Source organism: Rutidosis leptorrhynchoides, chromosome 4, assembly GCF_046630445.1.
Source record: "Rutidosis leptorrhynchoides isolate AG116_Rl617_1_P2 chromosome 4, CSIRO_AGI_Rlap_v1, whole genome shotgun sequence".
NCBI classification, from domain to species: Eukaryota; Viridiplantae; Streptophyta; class Magnoliopsida; order Asterales; family Asteraceae; genus Rutidosis; species Rutidosis leptorrhynchoides.
In genome coordinates this window covers 207,355,697-207,367,157 of record NC_092336.1, presented here as the reverse complement: position 1 = coordinate 207,367,157, position 11,461 = coordinate 207,355,697, and the positions used below count along the sequence as shown (strand labels likewise).

Sequence of the window (11,461 nt, the reverse complement as noted above, 5' to 3'; positions counted from 1 at the left end):
TAACATTTATTAATTTATAGTATACATATATAAGGATATATAAATGTAAATGCATGTATTTATGTAAATATATATATAAATTTATATGTATATATGTATTTTCTGTGTAAATGAATATATCTACGGATGAGAAATTATCATCCACACTCAATCCACTACCTCTTTTACATCTTTCATAGTTTAGATCATTCATATCCATTTAAATGAATCGAATCGAATGAGTATCCGATAAATCAAACATCCGTTGCCATTCCTACTCCCCATTACTAAACCACAAACTAAATTTCAAAGTTTTAGATGTAAAATGCGTCATTAACCCTTTATATACTAAAACAAATGGCTAAATGTGCAGTTTCAATCAATTCGGATTGTAGTTTTGAGTTTACGTTCACACTACAATCGGTCCCTCAAATTCGGCTTAATTTACACAACAGCCCCTCAAGTTTACACTTTTTCAGGGGTCAAAAGTGTAAACATATAATTTTAGTAAAATAAAATAAATTAATTCCCCCGAATTTATAACGGGCCCTATCTTCTTGCTCGGTGCGAGTTAAATTTTTCCAACATCACCGTTCAACTCGAAAAAGTCTCACGAACCCAACGGGACTAACTATACGCGAAACGGAAACTTTTTAAAATACGCTTAACACAACGACAGCCCGTATCTTTCTGTTCGCCGCAAGTTAAATTTTTTCGACAGCACCGTTACACTCGAAAAAATTTTATGAACAAAATGAAACTAACTACGTTCGAAACGGACACTTTTTAAAAAACACTTAAGACAACGACATCTAAAACGGCGCTTAAGACATGTGCCGTTTTCCCCTCTGTAAATACACAACGCTACGTTAAATATGAATACACAGGCCGAAAGCCTCCGCCGCATCGCGCGGGCCGGATCCGGACTAGTTAGATAAACATTTTTATACAATATTTCACGAACACATTTGTAAAACTTCAAGGGTACAATTATTCTTTTGTTCATAGTTAAAGGGTCCAAATCAAAGAGATGAAAAACATCGATAATTGTACCTTTTTAAATATGTATATTTATTTATCATTATTTTAAGTAAACCTCCATGAACAAAGAGATTCAAATCATTTGAATACACATACATAACAAATTGATTGTTGATTTACATACACAAATATAAATTTGATCGCCAATTTATCATGTTTCTGATTCATTAATCGCTCTTCAAATCCAGCAACATTGTATTATTACCATAATATATCGCCGGCTTTGATATTTCGTCACATTTTCCAAAATTAAATTGTACTCCGTAACTAAGGTGCGTTAATTTTCTTAATTATGTTCTTTTTAGGCTAATCAACTATAATTTCATACTCAATTGCACTATAACATGAATTGTTATACAACTATGTGATAAATTTGCAAAATTTTAAAGTTTAAAGCTGTTAGTAAATTAGTATAGAGTTGTAGAATACTAATTTTTAATTTTCTTTTGTGTGGCTGATTTAGGGTTTATATATTGAGCAAGTTGGTTACTTTTTTGAGGGTTTAATCAGGCGTGTTATCTGCTAAACTGCTGGATCTTATGTTGAGAATTATTAGTATTAATAAAAATGCAAATGAAGATATGGAATCTTATTATCCGATTAGGCCCGAGTGCCAAAAGGATGTTCCGAAAACTCGATTTAAGGCAAAGGTGTGCTAATAAATAGTTATTGGGACAGATTGACATTTTATGTACTGAACTACTTTTTTTACCCTTTATGTAACAAAGTATTATATTCTGTTACCGATGTATGCAAGTGGCCTTGATGACGTGATGCTACATCGTCATAAAAGTTGCCTACTATAGAAGGCCACTTACATACACCGGTAACTGGATGATAGTTTTTTTTATAAAAAAAATGGGCAAACAAAATGGTTCATTACATGTAATGACAATTTAGTTGGGAATTTGTTGTGTCAAAATAAGTATGAAAAATGGTGATCGTTTTAAATGTTTCAGGTTGGGAAAACTTTAAGTGAAAGGAGATGGAATGCGGCATTTGATAAAGATGGTCGTTTGGATATTGCAGGTGTGCTTAGGCGGATACAAAGAGGGGTATATCTTATATACTTTCTTGATATTTGTTCGTATTTTGTATATTTTTCATGTTTGCAGTTTACAGTAAACAAATTGAACTTGAAGCTATTTATTTATATCCTTACTTTAGGGACACAAATTGTATCTCTCGTATTTTGTACTCCTATAAATCAATATGCTTTAATGAGTTTGTATCAATCTGTCTCCGACATCTATTTTAGTGGATATGAGAAATGGAACTTTATGCGTTTACAATATTGCTAGCAGTTACGTTTGAAAGATTCATTGTATCTTATGACAATAATACTTTATAAGTGTTACAAGTGATTATTAATACTGTATCTTAATATTACAAAATACGACAGTGAGAAGCATAATCAACTAATCAAGTTCTTTGTTTATATAATTATTATAGGGCGTTCATCCAACAATTAAAGGGGCAGTTTGGGAATTTTTGTTGGGTTGTTATGACCCCAAAAGTACCTCTGTAGAACGAGAACAACTTAGACAAAAGAGGAGGTTAGTAATATAGTCGAAAGTTCACTCATTTAGGTCTTACATTTTTCTATATATTATGTTACAATGGTATTTGTCACTATCCAACACTATCCGCTTTTAAATTATGGCAATTTTCATGTTCCATGTTAAAGTTTTTTGTTCGTGGACTTATATCCTTACCATTGATAAAATATGCCCCTTTTCTAAAATGGTGCTTTTCAAGTTTTATGTCATTTTAATGGAGCGTAAATTGTAAATCCAGCTTTATTTTATGTTTCTAGAGAACAGTATGCTTCATGGAAAGAGCAATGCAAAAACATTGTACCGATTGTTGGGAGTGGGAAGTTTGTCCAGACGCCTTTAGTTACCGAAGATGAAGAACCCGTTGAAGATAATGAAGTTCGCGTGCCAAAAGAAGATGCTGATTCAGATAAGAAAGTGACTCAGTGGAAACTAAGCTTACATCAAATAGGTTAGTTAACTAGACTTTTAGGTCTTAACTGATTGAAATGTAATTCATTTTATATAATCATTATCCACTCTTCATCTATTAGCTGAAACATAAACATTCAATTTTAGCATATTATGGTGATGGTTGTTTTTTCAGGTTTGGATGTTGTACGAACAGATCGTTCTCTTGTTTATTATGAGAATGAAGCTAATCAGGCCAAACTTTGGGATGTCCTTGCTATATATACATGGGTAGATGATGATATTGGTTACGTTCAAGGTGACAAACTTTATTCCTTGGTATTAGAACTTTAGGACGTCAATCTTTTCAGTAAATTTTATATTTTTTTTGTCACTTGTATTACGCAGGCATGAATGATATATGTTCTCCTATGGTCATTCTTTTGAAGGATGAAGCAGATGCATTTTGGTGCTTTGAGCATGCTATGCGTAGAGTGGTACTCCCTTATTACTCATTAACTGAATGAATAATACATCCAGAATCTAATAGTTGAATCATCAACTGCATGACTATATTTTACGGAGTCTCTCCTATTGGTTAACGATTGATCCAAGGTACAACTCTTGTTTCCTTTAAAAGAGGGAAAATTTCAGGTCTAATGAAACTTCAATGGGAGTACAATCACAACTCGGCATACTTTCTCAAGTTATGAGAGTTGTTGACCCGAAGCTCCATCAACACCTTGGTAAGTTGCATTTATATATGTACAATTGTTTTCATATAGATGCCAAAATGAGTGATTGGGGCTGGTTGGGTAACATACAAACTGTGTTCGGGTCGCCCCACAAACACTTGAGTGTTATCCCTGTCTGACCTGCTAACACCACACTCACTCACCCTACCCATTTTACCACCTATACTATATTTTTGGGTCAAGATCATTAAAGAGATCAAGATATAAATTTGTGGCCTTGTACATGATATGTGTAAACTTTAATAATCCGTTTTTCCAGTTAATTAATGGTGTTCTCATTTTATATACTTCAGAGGGCTTAGATGGTGGAGAATATTTGTTTGCAATTCGTATGCTAATGGTACTTTTCCGAAGGGAATTTTCGTTTGTCGATGCCTTATATCTATGGGAGGTAAACCCCTCTTATTTTAGCTTACTACATGTAATTAAGGCCTTGTTTAGTTGTAGAAAACTCCCTCACTTGTCCTAAAAAAATTGCTTTTTTTCCATCAACACACACTAAATTATTTCATTTGAACACAATTTTCAAATTTTCAACACTCTTCTAGAGATGAAAAACTTTTCCAATTTTATAAAAATCGTGGGATGGAAATATTTGGAAAATTTTCTAAACACACAATTTTCTAAACACACCCTATAATATTCTAATTTTTTCATTGAAAATATAATATATTTTTCTTTTCAAATGTAAAATCAGGTTATGTGGGCCATGGAGTATAATCCAAATATGTTTGCTGATTACGCCTCAGACGGTTCACACGAAGTTGTAGCCACAAAATTAAGCAAGAAAGTACTACAACAGTATGGAAAATATGAGCGGAAAAATGTGAAGAATGGACGGTCAGACCAAAAAAGCCTTCTTGCTGTTTTTTTGGTTGCGGGTGTTCTAGAGACCAAAAACAAAAAACTTCTTAACGAAGCTAAGGGCCTAGATGACGTTGCTGAGGTTCGCTCCACCCTTTTGTATAAATGTGGCTAAATGGGCGGGTCAGTTGAGTTTTAATGCCCGCAATAATAAATAATAAAATAAGATAATAACTTATAGGGTTAAAGCCAAAAATAGGCTACAAACTTACACAAATGTACCGATGTCGCTCACAAACTCATTTCCGTCCTACTGTCGCCTACAAACTTTCAAAAAATGTGCTAATATCAACATTTTATAGTTTTGACCTGTTACATACTAATTTTGACCTCATAATTTTTTTTTTATTTTATTTTATTTTATTTTAAGAATTAAGATCCAATCCACGAACGACACGTGTTGATTTTTAACCAGTTTAGCTGGTAGCAAGTCATTTTTGTTTACATTGGGACACTTTTTGAAAGTTTTTGTTTACATCGGTACACTTTTTGAAAGTTTGTAGGCGACAGTAGGACGGAAATGAGTTTGTGGGCGACATCGGTACATTTGTGTAAGTTTGTAGCCTATTTTTAGCTTTAACCCTAACTTATAAATAGATAATGTTCCAAACATAGACAAAAGAATCCAATTATTTCAATAATAAGATAATAACAGGGTTGTAAACGTTGCAGGATACAGAGTAGTTGGTCGGGACCTTGAAACGAATAATCGGTTGAGTCAGGGACTAGTCAGACATTGACTAGCGTTGATTTTTAGTAATAATTATATTAGACATATACATAAATATAGCAAACAACAATATTTCAAAGATAAATATAGTGCACAAAATCTAATTTAAGGAAATATTAAAAATTTGACCTAACTGGACCAACCTTGACTTTGACCGACTCAGGCCGACTTATTAACATTGACCGACTATTTAGACGTTTTTTGGCGAAACGAGACGGACTAGTCACAAAAACGACTGGTCAGCTGACTAGTCAGTCGAGACTGCCAACTTTTGCAACGCTAGATAATACTCCATAATAGTTTTCCTCCGTTGTTTTGGTGATTTTATATAGTAAAAATACATTTTGGGCACTTTAAACTTGCTTGACTTATTTGAGATAAAAGCACGAACCAAATCAGCCATTCTTGACGCGAAATTATCACATATGCTTTCATATTATGGAACTTAATTTTTTTTTTTTTTTTGTTCTAGATCATGGGTGGTATTACCGGAAGCTTGGATGCAAAAAAAGCTTTGACAGAAGCTCTGAAAATTCACAAAAAGTACCTAAGCAAGGTGAGCATCACATCTTTAACTATAATTTTTTTCATTCACATACTCATTAATTTAAACATCTAACTCTGAACCAATTATGTTTCCAATTTAGGCAAGAAATTGACGAAAGATGCTGATTTTCTTCATGCCTATAAGAGCCCACGCAGATATCTCACCAGTTCTTTTGTTGTAGTGTGATTCTTGATCTCAATTTTTTTGTTCGTTAAAGATTATATTCTTTTGGCGCTAAGTTTTCCCTGAGTTAGCATATTACTGCACGACCAATATCCACGGATCCTGACTTAGCCGTGGGTAAGATTTCATTTGGTCCATATGTATTTGTGAGCATCTGAGTGTAAAACAAATTGCAGCATTTGAAATCCCAGTGGAAGAGAATGAATGATGGTGTATCGTAACATGTCTGTAATTTTTTTTATGTTGTATTATTAAACAACTTACCGTTGAATGAATGAATGATGTGTGCTGATTTCGATTCAAGCTTGATATGAATGTTGATGATTATGGCCCGGCTTAATTCAATTTTGCTTAACTATAGGTGTTGCAAACGATGTCCGTTACGACGCCCATTGCGATGTTTTGGTGACTAGTCCGTCTCGACCCCGTCTCGCCGTCTAATAAGTCGATCAATGGTCAAAAGTTTGGTCAAAGGCAGGAAAGGTCAGGTCAAAAGTCAAAATTCGGTTAACAACGACGATCAAGTGTCAAAAATTCGATTAAATTCGGTCAAAAAGATTATTGTTACTTTTTTGTATTATATTAAGGGTAATAACGATTATAGGTACAAACTGGTCAACGAAGTTGATACGCATATCCGCATGACCATGCAGATTACGCATCCAAAGTCCTGAACCACACACTAATTGCCATGTAAGACATATGACACGGGTATAGTCGCATTCTATGCGCCTGTACCATCTGATGCGAGTTTCGTATACTTGCATAAGAGGTCCAGTATATTCTAGAAGAATGTACGGTATAATTAATTCAGATTTTTTTCCTTAAATAACAAAAGTTAGTTGGGATAAGATCGCATTTAATTAGGGATGAGATCCTATCAAAACCCTAATTCGTGAGTCTATAAATACATAGCTCCAAATCCTAAAATCATCGGTTACTCATACGTAACATAGCATACACAATATCGTATGAACAAGCTTCATATGATCTCTCACGTAAAGACTTTCAAGTATGTCTCGAACTATAAAACCTTCATGTCTTTGGGCCACTCAACCCGTATGCTGGGTTGTTGGCGGACTCTCAAATCGGCCACCCTGTCGGAATCAAAACGATACCGATGTGGGTTATCCACGACTAAACGTCGGAGGTTCGAATATTGTTAGTCCTTAAACCCTATCATGCACTCAAGCATAAGTTCACCTTGACCTCGTGAAAATATGCTTGATCATTTGGCGCCATCCTTGGGACCGGTTGTGTAAACAAATAAGATTGCAATTTATGTTGTGTATAATTTATTATATGTATCTTCTTTCCGTAAAACTTTTTTGTTTAATTAATCGGTCACTTTCAGGTTTTCAAAGTTGTGAGCAAGTATGGGTGGAGGAAACAAGAATGCCAAAAATCAGGGGTGATCGGATTCTCCAGTAAGTCCAGGGTTTCAAACACCTACAACGACTGTTATGAATACACCACCGACGCAACCTGCACCAGTTAAAGACACATCGAAGCCTCCATCGACATTAAACGTCGAAACAGGACCAATTGCATCAGAAACAGTCCTAAAAGAATCATCTAAGAATTGGTGGCACTCTCCCGATGGAAGCGTGTTAGAAAGATGAACTAGTTTCAAACCATTCGAGGATCTGCCACCAAAAAGTCTGAGCTTCGGTTCTCTAAGTGAAACCGTTCCACCAGGTTTCAAAGTTAAAACTACCTGTGGGGGCACCATACCAATCATCACTTCGGTTGAACCCGAAACTCCTATCGAAAGGGTTACCACAGAGAATGCTCAGGAAAGAATCAGACAGATAGGTCTGAGAAACCCAGATGGTTCATATATTATGCTGACACGGCAACAATTGTCAACGGCATATGCGTCTTCGCAACCAATTCCTAATACTGCAAGCCATCAATACAGCAGGACGCAACATGACCCGACTCAACCCAACAGCTTTATATCTCAGTTGCAGCAAGTTGCGCCGCCGCATTTGGCGCCAGCTTTCAATGAACCAGCACGAGTACAAGAATTTATGAGCAACTGGTTCGCGGTAATGCAAGGACAAAAAGCTAAACAAAGTCTTGAGCTAGCTCCTACAACTGAAAAGTTTGTGCCACATATTGCAAATCATCCCTTCATAGTAACGCCTGTGTTACCTTTAACATTGTTAAGTTACGATGGGTTGTCAGATCCAGATGATTTTTTGCAAAAGTTTGAAGGAACCGCAAGAACACACAGCTGGGGTGACGCAGTAGCATAACATATGCTACCGATAGTGCTGCAAGAAGTAGCAAGGGAATTGTTCAATAACTTGCCAGCCCAAAGCATTACAGGCTTTGCGGATTTGTGCTCAAGATTCCTATTAAATTTTCACAATCTGCGCGCCCGCAAAAGAACACATGTCGAATGCCACCACATTAAGTAGAAGCCAAAAGAAAGTTTGGGAGAAGTCATAGATAGGTACACCAAGGAGGTGGCCAAAATCCAAGACCTCCCAGAAAGTCAGAAGGTGTCCGGCTTCATACATTGCATAGACACAGAAAGACATCTATCTTTGTGGTAGCGGTTGCGCAGAAGAGTGCCGGATACTTTCGCAGAAATTATAAAACGAAACGCATGAATATATGCGTGCGCAAGAAGACGTAAAACAAAATTGTGGAAATACCTCTTCAAGCATGGATATTGATGACGATTATTATCGGGCGCAAGGAAGAGGGTCAGAATCTGGCAAGCGCTATGGTAGTAATGGGCCATCCCGAGGTGGTAATTATAATAGTGACAAATATCGCAAGTTTAATAATAACAAGGGGGAGGAAGTCAAAGGTTTAAAAATAATCACACTGATAATGTTGCATTGATAAAAGACCTCACGAAAAAACCAAAAGAAATATTGGCTACGGAGGCAGTATGCAAAAGCTTCGATCCCCCGATACGTTTGTCAAAATATGGGAATAGAGACAAAAGCAAATTTTGCGATTTTCATGATGATTATGGTCATGAAACCAATGAATGTCGGCATCTAATTGAAAAGGTAGTTGCTGAACTCAAAAGAGGAAGATTGCAATACTTGAAGAAGGGCGGAAAAGCATCAAGTGAGAAGCCAAAAGGAGAAAAAGAATATACATGGCAAAGAAAGAATGATGGAAGGGAAACAGAGAAAACTATTAACATGGTCATCAGCGGACGAGCAAATCAGCGACGCAAATTAGAATTTCCAGAGGAATGGGAAAACGCTCCCATCCTATTCCCGGTGATAGCGCAAGAACCATAAGATGCGCCCATCACAATTAAAGGGTGTGTCAAAGGCTGTGGGTACATCATAAAGTGATTGCACATAGACACTGGTTGCGGCGTCAATATAATGTATGAACACTGTTTCAGATTGCTACCTGGAGTGGTTCGGGCAAAACTAATAGCGCCCAGCACCGCATTATCAGGGTTTTCTGAGGAGTCCGCATGGCCATTTGGGATCATCGAGTTGGAATTAGAGCTGGTAGATGATGATAATAAGGAGTTAGTAAGAAGTACAACAGTAGAATTTGCTGTAGTAAGGTCTTACTCAAAATATAATGCGCTTTTAGGACGCACAACTTTGCAAAAGTTGGCGGCTATTCCTTCCACGGTGCATGGTCTTATAAAATTCCCAACTCCATTAGCAATTGCGATGATAAGGTCAGAAATACAAGACGCAAGTGTTGCGGCTGTAGAACAGGCCGAAAAACAGCCAAGTGAAGAGGAGCAGCTACGAAGCTGCATGCTGTGACGCCCCGTACTAAATCATCATGTACGGACTATCAACAACAGGATCATTACAAGGTTAAGTACTATATGCGTTTTCAAAACAGAGTCTGCATTCATTAATAAAAGTGACGTTATAACATACGTCAATTGTTTTACAAATCAAAGTATGCTTCGCTAAGTAGAAGCATTTAATAAGTGTGCGTGACCATAATGGTCGTTACATAACATAAGTTCATAAGTAAAAAGTTTGAATGCAACAAAAGTAGTCATGCGATAACAACTCTAGGCAGCGGGTTCTACAGCACGACTAGTAAGATAGCGGAAGCGACTTCAAGCACCTGAGAAAATACATGCTTAAAAAGGTCAACACAAAGGTTGGTGAGCTATAGTTTAAGTATAACAGTAATGTAAGTAGGCCACGAGATTTCAGTGCTACAACGAGCGTTTCAAAAGTATGTAAAGGTATATGCTTAACCGTGGGCACCCGGTAACTAACTTAACGTTTAATGTACCCCCTTAAAGTGCACTTGGCAAGTGCGTATAACCTCGAAGTATTAAACACTCGTTAAATGCTAGCGCTACTAGCCCGAGTGGGGATGTCAAACCCTATGGATCCATATCTAAGATTCGCGTTCATGGTTCAAAAACCAATGATTAAACGTTACCGAGCTAAAGGGAATGTTTCTGCCGTTATATAACCCACACATATATAAGTTTAAGTACTCGTGCCTAGTATGTAAAACATAAAATCCGCATGTATTCTCAGTTCCCAAAATAAGTTAAAGTAAAAAGGGAATGCTATAACTCACAATGATTAGTAGTAATGGTAAGGTAGTAGTCGGAAAGTGGTGTGCAAGTAACGGTCCAAACGTCCTCAACCTAAGTCAAATAGCACTAAGTCAATAAGTCGTCTCAAAAGGTTTACAAGTACGTAATTAAGGTCATAAGGGTCATCATCAATCATCATTAAACAAAAGGTAACAAGTAAGACTCGTTTATGAAAGTCGTTTAAAACAAAGGCTGACTTCGGTCAGTCACCACGGCCTCTACCCTTACTGAATTAAGGTGAGACCAGTGGTCATGGCTCCGTCTATGAGTCCCTTAAGTGTGGTAAAATTTACAGAAGCAAACTCGTCTTGGTTTGACCGTGGTGACGGTCTAAGTGCGAGTAGGTCAGAAATTTCTGCACAACGTTAAAGGACATGGTAACGATCGGAGGGCCATAAATCCTAAACCGTAACTCGGATTAAGACGAGTCCTATATGAAAAGTTATCTACTCGAAAAGTTCTATCCAAAAATCAAGGTTAGAACAGCCCAGGTCTACTGGTCTGTTCCAGAAGCATCAGGTCAGTAGGTTTTGGACAGAACAGTGGGTTTTGGAGAGTTCCGGTTGTCTCGGTGCTTGATGTTCATCACGGTTCTCATCCTTGATGCGTATAGCTTCAAGTGTACAACTCGTTGATGTGTTAACATCATTTTGACCAAGGTTTGTCCATCATAACTCAAGTGCAAGTGTTGTAAGTGTTTGATGAACCAAGGTTACATGTAAGTTTATGAACAAGTTCATGAACACTAAGAAAGATCACAACCAAGTGTTGGATCCATGATACTTGCACCAAAGTGTAAGCTCTTGTTGGTTTCATGTCCTTGTTCAAATGTTTAGTAAGCAACTT

At 36.7% G+C, this 11,461-nt stretch overlaps 1 protein-coding gene across 1 annotated transcript; it reads left to right on the top strand.

Moving 5' to 3' along the window:
- The first annotated feature begins 1,496 nt into the window (after positions 1 to 1,496).
- On the top strand, positions 1,497 to 6,343 carry LOC139843264 (rab GTPase-activating protein 22-like). Its single transcript, XM_071833333.1, has 11 exons — positions 1,497 to 1,670; positions 1,980 to 2,075; positions 2,473 to 2,576; positions 2,837 to 3,027; positions 3,163 to 3,285; positions 3,375 to 3,463; positions 3,607 to 3,712; positions 4,015 to 4,112; positions 4,419 to 4,667; positions 5,788 to 5,871; positions 5,963 to 6,343. The coding sequence occupies exons 1-11, from the start codon at positions 1,560 to 1,562 to the stop codon at positions 5,972 to 5,974; spliced, it is 1,263 nt and encodes a 420-aa protein (XP_071689434.1). The 5' UTR covers positions 1,497 to 1,559; the 3' UTR covers positions 5,975 to 6,343.
- Positions 6,344 to 11,461: the final 5,118 nt, after the last annotated feature.